This window comes from Gopherus evgoodei, unplaced genomic scaffold (assembly GCF_007399415.2).
Source record: "Gopherus evgoodei ecotype Sinaloan lineage unplaced genomic scaffold, rGopEvg1_v1.p scaffold_31_arrow_ctg1, whole genome shotgun sequence".
NCBI lineage: Eukaryota > Metazoa > Chordata > Testudines > Testudinidae > Gopherus > Gopherus evgoodei.
Window position 1 is genome coordinate 7,094,086 of NW_022059983.1, and position 19,061 is coordinate 7,113,146.

General features: G+C 69.0%; 1 protein-coding gene across 7 annotated transcripts in view; it reads right to left on the minus strand.

The window, feature by feature from the left end:
* Nucleotides 1-768: 768 nt before the first annotated feature.
* CIC (capicua transcriptional repressor) overlaps nt 769-19,061 on the minus strand; it is a 28,815-nt gene continuing 10,522 nt past the window's right edge. For 3 of the 7 annotated variants that reach the window (XM_030543111.1, XM_030543113.1, XM_030543112.1), the window contains exons 3-20: nt 13,065-13,214; nt 12,536-12,740; nt 11,945-12,074; nt 11,104-11,286; nt 10,557-10,722; nt 10,295-10,482; nt 9,647-9,866; nt 9,440-9,540; nt 6,869-7,997; nt 6,518-6,705; nt 6,315-6,442; nt 6,053-6,237; nt 4,220-4,668; nt 3,707-3,960; nt 3,396-3,550; nt 2,708-2,839; nt 2,369-2,500; nt 769-1,850 (exon numbers count right to left, since the gene is read on the minus strand). In XM_030543111.1, coding sequence (XP_030398971.1) covers nt 1,555-1,850; nt 2,369-2,500; nt 2,708-2,839; nt 3,396-3,550; nt 3,707-3,960; nt 4,220-4,668; nt 6,053-6,237; nt 6,315-6,442; nt 6,518-6,705; nt 6,869-7,997; nt 9,440-9,540; nt 9,647-9,866; nt 10,295-10,482; nt 10,557-10,722; nt 11,104-11,286; nt 11,945-12,074; nt 12,536-12,740; nt 13,065-13,214 — 4,391 coding nt within the window. In that variant the 3' untranslated portion in view covers nt 769-1,554. The other 4 variants (XM_030543115.1, XM_030543114.1, XM_030543116.1 and 1 more) reach the window with 4 other exon arrangements.

Consider the following 19,061-nt stretch of genomic DNA (forward strand, 5'->3'; position numbering starts at 1 on the left):
CCCGATTCTTTGCCTGGCCACCGGGTCCAGGGGAGGTTTGTGCCCCGTGGGATGGGGCGAGGCTAGGGGGTGACATGGACCTGAGATGTGGGGTCAAGAGGTCCCCCATGCAGGGCTGGGGGAAGGGGGAGCAGGCTGCCATCATCAGGGCCCCAGGGAGGGGGTGACAGACACAGGTTTGCTGGCAGGTGACAGAGCGTTGCCAGCATCGGGGGGCAGAGAGCACCCAGATGAGGGGGTGTTGGGCTGCACCAGGTGCCAGCTCCCCTGGAGCAGGAGGACCAGCTGGGCCAAGCCAGAGCCCCTGAGGGGGCCTGGGGTCTTCGGCAATCGGTCCTTCACTCATTCCCGGTGTGTTCGCTGGCACTGAAGGACCCGCCAAAAACTAATGGGGGCCCCTGCGGGGCCCATGGCCTATTGCCCCACTTGCTCCCGGGGCGCCCTGCCCATGGCTGGGGGACAGAGCCTGGATTTATTGCTGGCCCCCTAGACAGCTTGAGGATCAAGGGGCAGAGCCCGGCACAGTTCCCACCCCCAGCATGGCAGGGGGTGGAGCCCGGCACAGTTCCCACCCCCAGCATGGCAGGGGGTGGAGCCCGGCACAGTTCCCACCCCCAGCACAGCAGGGGGCGGAGCCCAGCCCTGTCCTCACCCCCAGCACAGCAGGGGGCGGAGCCCAGCACAGTTCCCACCCCCAGCACAGTTCCCCCCCCAGCACAGCAGGGGGCGGAGCCTGGCAGGCAGAGGCTGACACAAGCCAGGAGCACATCAGGTCTCAAAATATTTAACATTATTAAAAGTCGTCACTTTGCAGGTGTTCATGTCCCCCCCGCAGTTCCCACGGTGACAGAGGCGGGGCCAGTAGCCTGCAATGGGTGGGTCTGGGTGCCACCATGGGGATGGGGAGAGCCACTGGTATAGCGGAGCAGACCATCCCAGCTGGGGGCAGAGGGGGAAGCAGGAGCACCTGTGGTGGAGCAGACCATCCTGGCTGTGGGGGGCAGGTGCTGGTGCCCATGGCGGAGCAGACCATCCTGGCTGAGGGGGTGGGGAGGTGCAGGTGCTGGTACCCGTGGCGGAGCAGACCATCCTGGCTGGGGGAGGCAGACGCTGATGCCCATGGGGGAGCAGACCATCCTGGCTGGGGGGAGCAGGCAATGGTGCCCATAGCGGAGCAGACCATCCTGGCTGAGAGGCGGGCAGGCGCTGGTGCCCGTGGCAGAGCAGACCACCCTGGCTGTAGGGGGCAGGCACTGGTGCCCATGGCGGAGCAGACCATCCCGGCTGAGGGGCGGGCAGGTGCTGGTGCCCATGGTGGAGCAGACCATCTCGGCTGAGGAGCGGGCAAGCGCTGGTGCCTGTGGCAGAGCAGACCATCCTGGCTGTGGGGGGCAGACGCTGGTGCCCGTGGTGGAACAGACCATCCGTGCAGGGGGGCGCTGCAGTCCATGGCGGAGTGGACCATCCTGGGGGAGCCAGTCAGGCCAGGGTGTAGCAGGAAGGCGGGCGAAGCTCCCAGAATGCTTTGCTTCCAGCCGTGCCGCTCAAGGCCCTTCATCTGCTGCTGCCTGCGGCACCCCCCGGGGGAGACATCTGGCTATTGTCCCAGCTGGTGCTGCCACCAGCCTCCGCCCCTGGGTCCGAGTCCTGGGGGGGCACAGGCTCTGGGGGCTGCCCCTCCGCGGCACTGCCACTGCCCGGGCCCCCCGGCTCGGGTGTGCTGGGTGCTTGCTCTGTGGGGGTGGCCGACTGCATGATTTTCTGCCGCACCTCGCGGATCTTCAGCTGCAGGCAGACCTTGGTGGGGAAGATGTCGGAGTAGCGGGCCTGGAATGCGGCCGTGGCCTGGGCTGCGGGAGACGAGACATCACGTCAGTGACGTGGAGCCAGGTTCCAGGGTGACCCCTCACCGGCGCCAGGACGCAGCCCCTGTGGGACGGGGGCTGGTTCCACAAGGAACCCTCGCCGGCGCTGGGATGTGGCCCCTGTGGGGCAGAGGCCAGTTCCACAGGGACCCCTCGCCAGCGCAGAGATGTGGCCCCTGTGGGGCGGGGGCCAGTTTGGCGGGGACCCCTCACCAGCGCTGGGGAGTGGCCAAGAGGGGGCCACACAGCAGTTAGGTACAGGACACAAAGGAGATGCCTGCGTCCCCCAACGCTGGGCTACAGAATTGCCGGGGCTGGAACTAGCAGGGACATGGGGTCCTGCCCCACTCCTGGACTCAACATACCAAGGAGCCCACAATTGTCCCTACACTACACCAGAAGATACCCTATGGCAGCCCCTATGGAGCCCCCTGCCCCGCTCCCTGCCCCACGGAGCCCCCTCACCCCATTCCCATAGCACAGCACCCCCTGGCAGCACTGACCTGAGGGGAAGAAGCCGTGGTCCTGGAAGAGCTGCATGACCAGCGCCCGCCTCTGGTCCAGGGTCCGGCGCAGCGACGAATACGGGACCTTCTCGTACTCCAGCTCCCCCAGCACATCCTCCGCCTCCGTGCCTGGGGGGGAGGGGCCATAAGCCTCTGCCCCGCCCCTTCCTGCTGGCAACGACCCCCCACCCCAGGGAGCCCCGCCCCTGGGTGAGCCCCACCCCTTCCCACCAGCCCTGCCCCAGGGTGAGCCCCGCCCCTTCCTCCAGGCCACACCCATCCCCGTCCCATCATTCCAGCTCCGCCCCCCGGCCAGGCCCCACCCCCAGGCCTCACCTGTTTTGTCGAAGGTGAAGATGTCGCCCTCGCACTTGGCGCTCTTGGGCGTGTTGGGCTCTGAGCTGCAGCTCGAGCGGCGCCGCATCTTCCGCTTGGGCGAGATGGGGTCCTCGGTGGAGGAGTCCAGGTCTAGGGGAGGCCGAAGGGTTAATGAGTCCCCCATCCCCTCCTGCATGGGGCCTCTGCCCCCCTGGACCTGCTTGTGCCTCACTCCCGACCCCCAGCCCCCCGCGCGCCAGTGCCCCTCACTCCCAGCCCCCCACGCACCAGTGCCCCTCACTCCTGCCCCCCAGCCCCCCCCGTGCCGGTGACCCTCACTCCCAGCCCCCCGCGTGCCGGTGCCCCTCACTTCCAGCCCCCTGCACGCCAGTGCCCCTCACTCCTGCCCCCCAGCCCCCCCCGTGCCGGTGCCCCTCACTCCCAGCTCCCCGCGCGCCAGTGCCCCTCCTGCCCCCCAGCCCCCCCCGTGCCAGTGCCCCTCACTCCCAGCCCCCTGCACGCCAGTGCCCCTCACTCCCAGCTCCCCGCGCGCCGGTGCCCCTCACTCCCAACCCCCAGCCCCCCGCGCGCCAGTGCCCCTCACTCCTGCCCCCCCCCCCCCCCCCCGTGCCGGTGCCCCTCACTCCCACCCCATCACCCCCCCATGTGCCGGTGCCCCTCACTCCCACCCCGTCACCCCCCACACCGGTGGAGTTCTTGCGTTTCTTGCGGTAGCTGCCCAGGATGGCGCGGGGCGAGGTGGCCAGGGACTGCAGCGTGGGCGAGGGCAGAACCTCCTCGGGCTTGAACTCGGGCAGCTCGGCGAATCGCTCCTCGAAATCCACCTCGGACAGAACCCTGCTGGGGGAGGGGCGGGGCGCATCATGCACCAGCTCTCCCGGATGCTGGGGTCCCCTCCTCTCCCCCCAGCCTGACCCCAGGAGCAAGAGTCCTCTGAGATGGGGGCAACAGGTGTCTGCCCCTGCCCCAACCCCAAGTGACCCCCACGTCACTCACTTGTCCACCAAGTCGAAGGTTTTCTTCAGCGGCGGAGGCCGGACCTTCACCTTCTTGCCGCCCGCCCCCTCCTTGCGCTCTGGGCCCTCAGGCACACTGGGAGTGGGACCTGCCCCCCGGGACCCATCCCCAGAGCCAGCAGGGGTGGGGCTGAGTGCAGACGACGAGGAGGGGCCAGCCGGGGGAGCTGGGGCTTCAGGGCGGCTCTCAGGACCCGGGACCCTCCAGTCAGGAGACACAGGCCCCCGGGGGGTCTGCAGGGGAGAGAAGTGTTAGCACCAGTGGCAGGAAAGGCCTTGAGGGGGGCAGTTCGGGGGAGATCAGGGAGTAATGGGAGACAGGAGGGAAGGGGGGTGGGTCACTTACTGACTCGGGCCCCTTGACCCCAGGGGGCAGTGGGTGGAGGTGGGAGGGTGGGCAGAGAGATAATGGGGGGGTTGCTCACTGTCTCAGGCCCCTTTCCCCCCAAGGGACAGTGGGCGGGGTGGGGAAATGATGGGGGGGGTCACTCACCGTCTCGGGCCCCTTTGCCCCCAGGGCAGCTCCAGGGGCACTTGCCGGCTCTCTGGGTGTTCGTTCCTCACTGGGCCCCGGTGCTGCCTCCCGCTGGCTCCAGCCCTCACCACTCTCAGCCTCAGGCGATGGGTGCTGGGGGGGCATGGGCGAGGGGGGGTGCCCATCCCAGTTCTCTGGCTCTGGAGCTGGCCTGGGCTGAGGGGTCTGGGGCGGGGAGGAGGAGGCAGGCGGCTCTGGAGGCTCCCTGGGGCTCTCCAGCTCCCGGGGGATGCGGGGGGGCCCTCCGGGCTCCGTCTGCTGCCCCCCCAGAGGCCGAGTGGGGCCCGGTGACGGGGCCGACTCGTAGGAGCCCACAGGGATGCTGGCGATGGCAGCCTTCACCTTCTGGGGGGGCTTCGGTGGGGGGCGGGGGGGCCGGGCAGGCCCTGGGGGGAAGGCGAGGGGCCCTGTGGGGAGGGGGGGAGAGAGAGAGAGAGAGAGAGAGTCATTGGGGGTTGGGAGGCCACAGGGACTTCCCACTCACCCCCCACAAACCTCCAGCTCCAGTTCCATACCCATGAGGGAGGAGCCTACCCTGCTCCCACCCCATAACTCTGCCCCCAGCCATAAGAATCTGGCCCTACTCAGCCCCACCCCCATTCCATAACCATGTGGTTGGGGATCTGCCAAACTGCCTCCTGTTCTGTCCCACCCACCTTCTGACCAGCCCCGCCCCCATCCTGCGGCCACGGGGGTGGAGCCCTGACCAGCCCCGCCCCCTGTTCCATAGCCCCGCCCTCATTCTGTGGACACATGTGGGGTCCTGCCCCGCCCCCATTCTGTGGCCATGTGGGTGGAACTCTGACCATGCCCCGCCCCCTGTTCCATAGCCCCGCCCCCATTCTGTGGCCATGTGGGTGGAACTCTGACCAGCCCCACCCCCTGTTCCATAGCCCCGCCCCCATCCTGCAGCCACAGGGGTGGAGCCCTGACCAGCCCCGCCCCCTGTTCCATAGCCCTGCCCCCATTCTGTGGCCATGTGGGTGAAGCCATGCCCAGCCCCCTGTTCCATAGCCCCGCCCCCATTCTGTGGGCATGTAGTGGGAATGAATGGGGCCCTGCCCAGCCCCGCCCCATTCATACCCATGGGTCCAGGCCCCATTGTGCCCTGGCTGCCAGCACTGCTCCCCTTGGGCAGGATGGGGGCAGGGGCGGGGCTGGCCACGCTGTAGACGAGACTGTGGGCGGGTGATGGGGCAGGGCCAGCGCTCGGGGGGCCGGGGTAGATGGCCGTGATCACCGGGCCGCTGCAGGAGGGGGGCAGCTGAGGGCTGGGCAGCGGGGAAACCCCCACCTGCCCTGGGGCCACCAGGGGGCTCTGCCCTGGGGAGAGAAACGCCAAGGGTGAGACGGACGGACGAACGGACCCGCCCTTGACCCCGTCCAGTGCCACCCCCCCCAACCCAGCACCATCCCCCCCAGCGCTCCCAACCCAGCTCCCTGACCCCATCCAGCACCATTCCCCACACCCCCAACCCAGCCCGACCCCATCCAGCACCATCCCTGCCCCACACCCCAAACCCTGCTCCCATCTGGCACCAGCCCCTTGGCTGCAGCCCTAACCCAGCCCCCTGCCACCATCTGCTGCCAGCCCCTGTGCCCCCAAACCAGCCCCACACAGGTCATCCAACCCAGTCCCAGCCCGTCCACCCCCCCACCATTTCCCCGACCCAACTATCTGCCCCTCCCTGGTACCAACACACCAACGCCAGCCCTGCCAAACACGGGGGGAGCAGGGGTCTGGATTGAGTGTATCACCCCCCCCCCACCCACTCACAGTCCCACTCTTACCCGAGAGCAGCGGCTGCACAATGGCCGGCCCGCTGGGCCCGATGGCCGTGAAGCCCAGGGCCATGGGGGCCGGCCCCACAGGGGCCTGCACATAGGTGGCGGCAGGGGTGGCGGCAGCCTGCGAGGGGGAGGCCGAGGTGCCCAGGGCCAGCTGGTGCCCGCCTGTGGACTGCACATAGGTGATCCTGGGCAGAGAGAGGGAAGCGTTACTGGCAGGCGGGGGGGACACGGAGCCCTGCCCCCCAACTGCCCCGGTCCCTACCTGGTGGAGGAGGGCAGCAGCACCTTCTGGGCCTGGCTGTGGGGTCCCACGAGGGCCGTGGCGGGGCTCAGGGGGGGCGCTAGGGCAGCGCTGTTCGGCGCGGGGGTCAGTGGCGTCAGCTGGATGATCTGGGGGGCAGAGCAGGGGGGTTAGAAAGACCCCCAAGCCGCCCCCTCCCCGCCCCGGCACAGACACACACTCACCTTGCTGGCGGGCTGGGATCCGTTCTGCAGGGGCACGCCGAAGGGCGGCGCCACCTGGGCCATCGGGCCGGCCCCACCCCCGGACCGCACCGTCACCTGGGGGGCTGCCACAGGCACCAGCACCTTCCCCTGCACCAGGTGGGCCGAGCCGCCGGGGCCCGGGGCCTGCACCGGAGACACCGACTGGGCTGGAGGGGAAACGGGGGCGCATCAGGGCAGTGGGGGAGTCCCTGCCTCATCCCACGCACCAGCCAGCTCCCCCACCCCATCCCCCACCCCGAAGCCAACAAGTCCCCTGCCCCTCCCCCACCCCATACACCAGCCAGACCCTGGGGCTGGCACCCCCCTCACCTTTGGGCGCGGTGGAGACGACGGTGACGGCGGTGCTGGCGCTGCCGGGCCCGGGCTGGAGGATGGGCAGGCCGTGGGGCGCGGTGGCGAGGACCTTGCTGCTGGTGGGGGGCAGGGTGAAGTGGATGCTGGCGGTTCCAGCCCCTGACCCCTTGCCCCCAGCCACCTGCAGCTGCTGGGGCAGGGTGGGCAGGATGTATTGCACCTGGGTGATGCCCCCAGCCTTGCCTGGCGCCCCCGACAGGAGGCCTTGGGGCTGCAGGATGCCCAGGGGCACCGGCCCATTGGGGCCGGCCCCCGGGGGGTTCTGGGTAATGAATTGCACCGAGGGCTGTGGCGGCAACACGGTCACGGGAGCCGGCCCGGACGCCGTGCCCCCTGCCTGCCCCACCAGCAGGTTGGTCACCATGTTTCCCGGGGCCGCTGGGACCTTGCTCATCGGCCCGACCACCACGTGGGGGGACGGGGCCTGGCTGGCGGCAGGCGGGGGCTTCTTGTCGGCGTAGAGCAGGCCGATGCGACCCACAGACACGGCCTCCGGCTTGGCACCCCCCAGCACGGCCAGGGGCGGCGGGGCTGGCTCCAGGGGCGGGGGACTGAGCAGGGGCCCGCCCTCGCCCGCCCCCCGGGGGAAGGGCTTGCTGGCGATGGGCACAGGGGTGCTACTGACCGGCTTCACCACGTTGGTGACCACGGTGGAGGCGGTGCGCGCCAGGCCCGGCGCCCCCCCGCAGCTGCTGAGCGAGGGGGCGGGCACCAGCACGGTGCCCGCAGACAGGCGCCCCGGCTCCGGCAGCACCAGCGCCTGCAGCACCCCCCCCGGGGAGGAGATGACCGAGGGCCCAGCGGCGCCCGGCTCAGCCCCCCCGGCGCTGTCAGCCCGCTTCCGGCGGTAGGGGGTGGCTGGCTCAGGGCGTTTGGCAGGCGGAGGGGCGGGGGGCCGGGGCCCCCGTGAGTCCTGGGCCTTGAAAGGGCCAAGCGCCAGCGGGAAGGGGCTGTAGGGCTGGGCGGGGCCGTGGGGCAGGTCTAGCTCAGGGGGGGCTGGTGGGCGGCAGGGAGCGAAGGCACCCGAGGAGGGTGGCAGTGGTGGGGAGCGGATCACCGGGGAGAAGAGCTTCCGCCCAAAGCCCTGGGGGCAGAGAGAGACACGGGGGGAGGTTAGGTACTGACCCACACAGCTCTGCTGCCTCCCCCTGCCCCCCATCAACCCCCACACAGCCCCACTGCCTCTCCCTGCCATCAACCCCCACACAGCCGCTCCCTGCCCCCCATCAACCCCCACACAGCCCCACTGCCTCTCCCTGCCATCAACCCCCACACAGCCCCACTGCCTCCCCCTGCCCCCCATCAACCCCCACTGCCTCTCCCTGCCCCCCATCAACCCCCACACAACCCCACTGCCTCTCCCTGCCCCCCATCAACCCCCACACAGCCCCACTGCCTCTCCCTGCCATCAACCCCCACACAGCCGCTCCCTGCCCCCCATCAACCCCCACACAGCCCCACTGCCTCTCCCTGCCATCAACCCCCACACAGCCCCACTGCCTCCCCCTGCCCCCCATCAACCCCCACTGCCTCTCCCTGCCCCCCATCAACCCCCACACAACTCCACTGCCTCCCCCTGCCCCCCATCAACCCCCACACAGCCCCACTGCCTCTCCCTGCCATCAACCGCCACACAGCCGCTCCCTGCCCCCCATCAACCCCCACACAACCCCACTGCCTCTCCCTGCCCCCCATCAACCCTCACACAGCCCCACTGCCTCTCCCTGCCATCAACCCCCACACAGCCCCACTGCCATCCCCTGCCCCCATCAACCCCCACACAGACCCACTGCCTCTCCCTGCCCCCCATCAACCCCCACACAGCCCCACTGCCTCCCCCTGCCCCCCATCAACCCCCACACAGCCCCACTGCCTCTCCCTGCCATCAACCGCCACACAGCCGCTCCCTGCCCCCCATCAACCCCCACACAACCCCACTGCCTCTCCCTGCCCCCCCATCAACCCTCACACAGCCGCTCCCTGCCCCCCATCAACCCTCACACAGCCCCACTGCCTCTCCCTGCCCCCCATCAACCCCCACACAGCCCGACTGCCTCCCCCTGCCCCCCATCAACCCCCACACAGCCCCACTGCCTCCCTCTGCCCCCCATCAACCCCCACACAGCCGCTCCCTGCCCCCCATCAACCCCCACACAACCCCACTGCCTCTCCCTGCCCCCCATCAACCCTCACACAGCCCCACTGCCTCTCCCTGCCATCAACCCCCACACAGCCCCACTGCCTCCCCCTGCCCCCCATCAACCCCCACACAGCCCCACTGCCTCCCCCTGCCCCCCATCAACCCCCACACAGCCGCTCCCTGCCCCCCATCAACCCCCACACAACCCCACTGCCTCTCCCTGCCCCCCATCAACCCTCACACAGCCCCACTGCCTCTCCCTGCCATCAACCCCCACACAGCCGCTCCCTGCCCCCCATCAACCCACACACAACCCCACTGCCTCTCCCTGCCCCCCATCAACCCCCACACAGCCCCACTGCCTCCCCCTGCCCCCCAGCCCCCACCTGGCCGTCGGGCTCCTCGCCCGAGGAGATCTCGCTCTCACTGTCTGTCACTCGCTCCTTGCACTTCAGGTCGATGTCGGGCGGGTTGAACCCGTCGTCTGCTGGGGGACAGGAGGGGCAGAGTCAGTGACACCCCAAGGCCCCGCCCCCGCGGAGCTGTGCCAGGGAAGACACGGGTGGAGGGGGCGTGGCCACGGGGGGGCTCACCGATGACATCATCGTCCCCCTCCTCCTCGCAGATGACCATGCGTTCCTCGTCGCTCGTCATGTCCTCGCTGGCCAGGCGCTGGCAGCGGGCAGGGGGGGGCGCCGGCGGCAGCAGGGGGGGCCGGGGGCCGTCAGCTGGTGCTGCGAATGGGGCCCCCGAGGGGCCCGGCCCCCCCTGCTGCCCCTTCCCAGCGGGGCAGGGCGACGGGCCGGAACAGACCTGCAACAGCGCAGGGAGCGACTGAGCACTGGGAGCTCTGCACCTGCTCCCCGAATGGCCCCCACCCAGACCCCCGAACCTCCTCCCAGCAGGGCCCCCCCACCCAGCCCCCCGAACCTCCTCCCCGCAGGGCCCCCCCCGGACTCCCCCGAACCTCCTCCCGGCACGGCCCCCCCACCCAGCCCCTCTCAAACCTCCTCCCGGCAGGGCCCCCACCCAGCCCCCCGAACCTCCTCCCAGCAGGGCCCCCCCCGGACCTCCAAACCTCCTCCCAGCACGGCCCCCACCCAGCCCCCCGAACCTCTGCCCCGTCAGGGATCCCATTCCCCTGCCCAGCACGGCCCCCCACCCAGACACAGTCTCCCCACCCAGACCCCAATCCACCATGAGCCCCCAGCTTGTCCCCCAAACTCCCAGCCCCCCGGTACCTGCGTGAGCTCCTGCAGCGCCTGGCTGTCCCGCTCTCCGGCATCCAGCCCGTGCACCCCACTGTGGGAGAAGGCCCGGGGCCGCTGCGCCCCAGCCCCCTGCACGTGGATCAGCCGCTCCCCAGGCACGTGCCCTGTGGCCCCTGCCTTGCCCTCTGGCCCTGCCAGCGCCGGGATCTCCGAGGAGGCTACAGGAGGAGAAGAGGGGCTGAGCTGGCTGTGGGGAGAGCCCCACGGGGGGAAAGGGAAGGGGGGGTCTCACCTCCCAGCACAGCAGCCGTGCCTGTCTCCGACATGCTTCGCTCCCGCGCCTCCTTGGGGCCCCCGCCAGGCCCCGGTGCCGAGGGCTTGGCGTCCGAGCTCGACTTCTTCCGGTCCTTGTTACACCACTTCCAGTCGGGATGCGCCTTGAAGTGTGCCTCCTTCACCTGTGCACAAACCAGGTTAGGGGGCGCCCCACTGTCCCCCCGAGCCTCCCGCCCACCCGATCCCCGACTCCCCCTTGCCTGAGTCACTGGCCCCCGAGCCCCCCACCTGCAGCAAAGTGTCCCCCTGCCCACCTCCCCCCCCGCTGACCCCAAAGTTGGGCCCCCGACCCCCTCGCTGTCCCCCTGCAGCACCGTGTCCCCATACCCACCTCCCCGCTCCCCTGCTGACCCCAATGCTGGGCCCCCGACCCCCTTGCTGTCCCCCCGCAGCACCGTGTCCCCATACCCACCTCCCCCCCGCTGACCCCAATGCTGGGCCCCCAACCCCCACATTGACCCCCCCCGCAGCACAGCACCCCCTGCCGACACTCGTGCCCGCACCTGGAAGGCCAGGTCATGGTACTTCTGCTTCTCCTTGGGTCCCAGCGCGTACCACCACTCGCCCAGGATCTTGCTCACGGTGCGGTTGTCCTGGTTCGGGTGCCGCTGGTGCACCAGTGCCCGGTGCCGCTTGCTGAAGATCATGAAGGCGTTCATGGGCCGCCGGATATGGTCCTTCTCCCGCTGCAGGACAGGGAGGGGTCAGTATGCAAACGAACAAAGCACCCACAGCCAATCAGATCCCTCCTACTGGGAGGCTGGGGGGGTCTAGGGGAGGCGTCAGTATGCAAACAAGCAACACACTCGCAGCCAATCATATTCCTCCCGCAGGGAGGGGCGCTATGGGGGAGCCTCATGGAGTGTTCCATGTATTAAATAAAGGGAGCAGCGAGTTCTCATGGCACATTCCATGTGGGGGATGAAGGGGGCTGGTGAGTTCTTGTGGAGCATTCCATTTGGATGGAGAGGGATTAAAATGGAGCATTCCAGATGGAGGGGGGCCGCATGAGGTCTTGTGGCGCATTCTATGTGGGAATTAAAGGGGGGGTGATTCTTGTGCTGCATTCCAGGTAGGGGATAATACACTCGGCCTTGGGGAGGTGCAAGTCTCTCTGGACTGTTCCATGCACACAACACTGGGGGGGAGGGCAGGAGCACTTGTCTCTGTACCACTCCATGCACAGGGGTGGGGGTCGAGCTGGTCTCTCTGGGCTGTTCCACGCACACAGTATTGCGGGGGGGGCAGGAACACTTCTCTCTGTACCATTCCATCCACAGGGATGGGGGGGCAGGTCTCTCTGGGCTGTTCCATGCACACGGCGGGGGGGACAGTCTCGCTCACCTTGTTGGGGCTGCGCCCATCCTTCTCGGAGGAGGAGTCTCGGTCCTTGGGCAGGGCACTCAGCGACTGTGTCCGGCGCTTCCCAGGCTGCAGAGGGAGCTGGATCTCGGGGGACACGATCGACAGGAACCTGTGGGGGGTGGGCGTCACTCTTATAACCCTGCTGCCCCTCGATCCCGCCATGTCCCTGACCCCTCCCCAACCTCCCCCCAGCCTGGTCCCTGACCCAGATCCCCCCACATCGCACCCCCAACCCTACCCCTGCCTCCACCCCACAAGCCCGAATCCCCCAACCCATGTCCCCCTGCCAGCCCTGACCATGTGCCCCCAAACAACCCTCCTTACTCCCCCACCAGCCCCACGTACCCTATTCTCCTCAAACCCCTGCACCAGCCTCATGTCCCCTGTGCCAGCTCCCTGTCCCCCATCCCCCTTGCACCAGCCCCATGTGCCCTTATCCCTCTCGTAACCCCCACCAGCACCATCCCCACCCGAACCCCCACACCAACCCCAGCCCCCCCCCGTGCCAGCCCCCTTCCTCCCCATCCCCCTCACACTAGCCCCATGTCCCTCAACCCCTCCCCCACTCACGGGTCATCGTGGTCACTCTCTGTCTCGCTGTCCAGCCTTGGGGGTCCCAGGGCCTCGTCCTCGAGCTGGGAGGGGCCCTCTCCCCCTCCAACCGCTGCCGTGGCCTGGGGGGCTGAGGCTGGACTGTTGGGGCGGGAAGCCCCCAGCTCAGCCCCCGCCACCGCCCCCGGGAGGTCATGGGCAATGGCCGCTGATTCTGGAGGCTCTGGTGGGGGCAAAGATCAAGAGCAACAGCCCATGAGAACACGCCAGACAGAGAGGGGCCCTTTTTGTGGGTCACACTGAAACACAAAGGATGCCCATCTCCCACCACCAGCAGCAAAGCAGGGGCCATTTTTGTGGGTCACACTGAAATGCAACAGCCCGCACTCTCCTGCTGGCTTCACTCCTTGCTTGCTGCACAGGAACCATTTTGGTGGGTCACACACAAAAGACAGCAGCTCCCCTGTGCTGGCAAGGAGCTGGGCTGGCTCACAGCCCCTCCCCCGGCCCTCCTCACGTGGCCCACATGGGGTTGCCCCACCCTCACCTTTGTTCTGATTGGACACCGGGGGGTGATTGACAGGCTGCTGCCCCTCGCTGGGCTGGAGGGAGGAGTCCGGCTGGCTGGGGGCCAGGAAGGGCACAAGGGAGTGCCACGGGAACACGGCCACAGAGCGCGGCTCCACGTTGGTCCAGACTGGAAGGGAGAGAGCAGGCAAAGGGTTAAACACACAGCCAGGACTCCTGGGTTCTCTCCCCAGTTCTGGGAGGGGAGTAGGGTCTGGTGGGTTAGAGCAGGAGGGACTGGGAGCCAGGACGCCTGGGTTCTCTCCGCCTGGGTCACTCTGCCCTATACCGTACCCCCAGTATTGGGGCTCCCTGGCCTTCCCCCATGCTCAGATGGCCCCCCATACTCCCAGCAATGGAGGAGGACTCAGGAGTTTCCCTTTGCACCCTCCCCACCAGCTGGGGCTGAACGAGGGGAGGAGCCCCCGAGGTACAGGCTGTAGGAGGGGAGGGCAGGCGTGGGGACTCTGCTTTGACCCACAACGACTGCCAAGCCCAGGGATGTATGCAGTGAGGGGAGCCCCCCAGAGTAGGGCATCACCCCACGCCACTCCCCGGAGGGGGTAGCTCAGAGCGCAGGACGAGGAAAACACGCAGCACTATGTCCCCCCCCCAGCTCCATTCCCAGCAGATCCCCTCCCCGCTGGGCCTCTCAGGCTGAGCAGCACTTGGGGGGGGGGGGGCAGGCACACAACCACACACAGCACCTGCGGCCCTGCCACACACTCCAGCACAGAGCAACACGTGCAGCAGCACAGAAACACACACAACAGCACAACACAATGTCCTACAACCCATCACAGCCCTTACACACACAGAGCTGTACCACATCCTGCAACATGCACACACTGGAACGCTATACAGCCATGCAACATAGCACAACACACCCCATCCTGCAGTGCAACGCAGCTCCGCAAACACAAATACACCAGGACATCCTGTAACACACCACGGCAACCCGAGTCTTGCCCAACCTGCATCACACAAAGTGCTGCCAGACTCCCGAACGCAACAACCTCCGCGTCCCACCAGTGAGACCCCAGGCTGCCCCCCACACCTGCCTGTTCAGGCCCCACCCTGATCACTGCCTGGGCACAGCCCCCATAGGCCCCAGCACACACACGGGCAGGCCGGACACGCCCGGCTGCAGCCCCAGCTATGTGGTGCCCACCCTCCAGCTGCCTGTGCCACGGCGGGGATCTCCCCACAGGCAAGGAGGCAGCATGCCACAGCCACCCCCCACGACACAGCATCATAGCCCCAGCCACCTGCCAGGGAAGCAGCCCACCTCCTACCCCAGCCTCACTGCCCGGCCCGTGGATCCTGCCCAGCCTCCTGGCCTGCCGGTGGCCCGGGCGCTCCCCCCGGCCCAGGAGCAGGGCGCGTGCGCGGCTAACTCAATTATTAAAGCCCTTAAGTGGCTGGTGGTGGGGCGCTGCCGGGAAGCCGGCGCTGCCTTCCTGTTCTCCGGCCGGTGACCACATCCCCCGCGGGGGGGGGGCAGGATGGGAGAGGATTTCAGCGGGGGGGGGGTGTCGCTGCACCCCCCAGCCTCAGGGGGTCACGTCACTGCTCCCTGTCCCCCACAATGGTGCCAAACTCCAACCGAGGATGGGTCTAAGGGGCTATGGGGGGCACAGACCCACACCCCCCAAAAGGTGTCACCACCAAGAGAGCACAATGCCCCACAGCAGGGTCAGGCAGGAAACCTGAGGCACTGGTCAAGGTCACACAGCCAGCCAGAGAGAGAACCCAGGAGTCCTGGCTCCCAGCCCCCCTCCTCACTCCACTCACTCCCCTCCCACAGCCAGAGAGAGAACCCAGGAGTCCTGGCTCCCAGCCCCCCTCCTCACTCCACTCACTCCCCTCCCACAGCCAGAGAGAGAACCCAGGAGTCCAGGCTCCCAGCCCCCCTCCTCACTCCACTCACTCCCCTCCCACAGCCAGGAAAGAACCCAGGAGTCCTGGCTCCCAGCCCCCCTTCCCCTCACTCTAACCACCAGACCCCCTCTCCAGAGGGCGGGAGAGAACCCAGGGGTCCTGCGTGCTGCACCTGGCAGGCGAGGGGCAGATCTGCGCTGGGAAGTTAATTCAGACTCGGGGGCTGGCACCAGCTCAGCTGGTCCCCGAACCCGACACCTGTGACCCAAATGTTTAGCCACTGCCCTAGGGCTGGATCGGGGCCAGTGCCCCAGAGAGGAGCCTCGCATCCCATTCCTGGCACCCCCAAGCCAGCCTCCAACCATGGATCTGGATGGGACCTGGTGCCCCCCAGAGGGGAGGGGCCTCGCATCCCACTCCTGCCCCCCCCCACAGGACCTGGTGCCCCCCAGAAGGGAGGAGCCCCACGTCCCGCTCCTGCCCCCCAGCCAGTGCCCCTCCCCACAGGACCTGGTGCCCCCCAGAGGGGAGGGGCCCCGCGTCCCGCTCCTGCCCCCCAGTTAGTGCCCCCCCCAGGGCCTGGTGCCCCCCAGAGGGGAGGGGCCCCGCGCCGCGCTCCTGCCCCCCAGCTAGTGCCCCCCCACAGGACCTGGTGCCCCCCAGAGGGGAGGGGCCCCGCGTCCCGCTCCTGCCCCCCAGCCAGTGCCCCTCCCCACAGGACCTGGTGCCCCCCAGAGGGGAGAAGCCCCACGTCCCGCTCCTGCCCCCCAGCCAGTGCCCCTCCCCACAGGACCTGGTGCCCCCCAGAGGGGAGGGGCCCCGCGTCCCACTCCTGCCCCCCACTAGTGCCCCTCCCCACAGAACCTGGTGCCCCCCAGAGGGGAGGGGCCCCGCGTCCCGCTCCTGCCCCCCACTAGTGCCCCTCCCCACAGAACCTGGTGCCCCCCAGAGGGGAGGGGCCCCGCGTCCCACTCCGGCCCCCCAGCCAGTGCCCCTCCCCACAGGACCTGGTGCCCCCCAGAGGGGAGGAGTCCCGCGTCCCGCTCCTGCCCCCCAGCTAGTGCCCCCCCTACAGGACCTGGTACCCCCCAGAGAGGAGGGGCCCCACGCCACGCTCCTGCCCCCCAGCTAGTGCCCCCCCACAGGACCTGGTGCCCCCCAGAGGGGAGGGGCCCCGCATCCCACTCCTGCCCCCCAGCTAGTGCCCCTCCCCACAGGGCCTGGTGCCCCCCAGAGGGGAGGGGTCCCGCGCCCCGCTCCTGCCCCCCCCAGGACCCCGGGAGGGGAGGGGCCCCGCATCCCACTCCTGCCCCCCAGCTAGTGCCCCTCCCCACAGGGCCTGGTGCCCCCCAGAGGGGAGGGGTCCCGCGTCCCGCTCCTGCCCCCCAGCTAGTGCCCCCCCTACAGGACCTGGTGCCCCCCAGAGGGGAGGGGCCCCGCGCCGCGCTCCTGCCCCCCAGCTAGTGCCCCTCCACAGGACCTGGTGCCCCCCAGAGGGGAGGGGCCCCGCATCCCACTCCTGCCCCCCAGCTAGTGCCCCCCCACAGGACCTGGTGCCCCCCAGAGGGGAGGGGCCCCGCGCCGCGCTCCTGCCCCCCAGCTAGTGCCCCCCACAGGGGAGGGGTCCCGCGCCCCGCTCCTGCCCCCCAGCTAGTGCCCCCCCACAGGACCTGGTGCCCCCCAGACGGGAGGGGTCCCACACCCCGCTCCTGCCCCCCCCAGGACCCCGGGAGGGGAGGGGCCCCGCTCCTGCCCCCCGCCCCGGGGCTGCCGGCGGGGCTCGGGCGGGGGCAGCTCTCGGGCCCTCCCGCGCCACTGACCGAACATGCCGAGCGCCCGCCGCGGCGGGGGGGGCAGCGCTGCCGGGGGCCGCTCCGTGGAGAACATCGCGCGGGGGCGGCGGGGGCGCGCATGCCCCCCCCGCCCCCTGCCGGCCGGGGGCGCCTCTCCGGCGGGGGCGCGCGCGCGGGGCGGGGCCGCGCGGGGGGGTCTCCGCCTGTCGCCGTTGCCGGGCACCCGCCGCCTGTCGCCGCTTGTCCCGGCCCGGCCCGGCCCGGCCCCGCCTGGGAACAAGGGCGGCCCCCGCCCCCCCGCGTCACGCGGGCCCCACGGCCCCCGCCGCCCCATTGGCTGCCGCCGCCCCGAGTCATTCACATGCAAATGAGCGGCGCTCACACACGCCGCCCGCCCATTGGCCGCCGCGCCGACGTCACCGCTATGCAAATACCGCCTCGGCGCCTATTGGCGGGGGCCGGCACCGCCAGCCATTGGCTGCTCCCCCCCCCCCCCGGCAGCCCGCGAGGCGGGGCCGCTCGGCCCGGGCCCCGCTGCGCCGCGCCCCTCACCCGGGCCTCGGGGCACGGGCCACGTGGGCCGCCCGGCACGCGCCTGCACACGCACCGCACGCAGTCATGCGCACGCCTGACACACTCACTCACACTCCGCCCACCCTCGTGTGCACGCCTGACACACTCACTCACACTCCACCCACCCTCATGTGCACGCCTGACACACTCACTCACACTCCGCCCACCCTCGTGTGCACGCCTGACACACTCACTCACACTCCACCCACCCTCGTGTGCACGCCTGACACACTCACTCACACTCCACCCACCCTCGTGTGCACGCCTGACACACTCACTCCACTCCACCCTCATGCGCACGCCTGACACAGTCACTCACACTCCGCCCACCCTCGTGTGCACGCCTGACACTCACTCCACTCCACCCGCCCTCGTGTGCACGCCTGACACACTCGCTCCACTCCACCCTCATGCGCACGCCTGACACACTCACTCACACTCTGCCCGTCCTCGTGTGCATGCCTGACACACTCTCATACTCCACCCACCCTCGTGTGCACGCCTGACACTCACTCCACTCCACCCACCCTAGTGTGCACGCCTGACACACTCACTCACACTCCACCCACCCTCGTGCGCATGCCTGACACACACTCCACTCCACCCTCATGCGCACGACTGACACACTCACTCACACTCCGCCCACCCTCGTGTGCATGCCTGACACACACTCACAGTCCGCCCACCCTCATGCGCACGCCTGACACACTCACTCCACTCCACCCACCCTTGTGTGGACGCCTGACACACTCACTCCACCCACCCTCATGCGCAGGCCTGACACACTCACTCCACTCCACCCACCCTCGTGTGCACGCCTGACACACTCACTCCACTCCACCCACCCTCGTGTGCACGTCTGACACACTCACTCCACCCACCCTCGTGTGCACGCCTGACACACTCACTCACACTCCGCCCACCCTCGTGTGCACGCCTGACACACACTGACACTCCGCCCACCCTCGTGTGCACGCCTGACACACACTCCACTCCACCCAACCTCATGTGCATGCCTGACACACTCACTCACACTCCACCCACCCTCGTGTGCACACCTGACACACTCACTCCACCCACCCTCATGCGCACGCCTGACACACTCACTCCACTCCACCCACCCTAGTGCGCATGCCTGACACACACTCCACTCCACCCTCATGCACACGCCTGACACACTCACTCAAACTCCGCCCACCCTCATGTGCACGCCTGACACACTCACTCACACTCCGCCCACCCTCATGCGCACGCCTGACACACTCATTCACACTCCACCCACCCTCGTGTGCACGCCTGACACACTCACTCCACTCCACCCAACCTCATGTGCACGCCTGACACTCACTCCACTCCACCCACCCTCGTGCGCATGCCTGACACACACTCCACTCCACCCTCATGCGCACGCCTGACACACTCACTCACACTCCGCCCACCCTCATGTGCACGCCTGACACACTCACTCACACTCCCTACCCACCCTCGTGCTCACGCCTGACACACTCACTCCACCCACCCTCGTGTGCTCGCCCGACACACGCACTCACACTCCACCCACCCTCGTGTGCACGCCCGACACTCACACTCCACCCGCCCTCATACGCACGCCTGACACACTCACACTCCGCACCCACCCTCGTGTGCATGCCTGACACACTCACTCACACTCCCTACCCACCCTCGTGCTCACGCCTGACACACTCACTCCACCCACCCTCGTGTGCTCG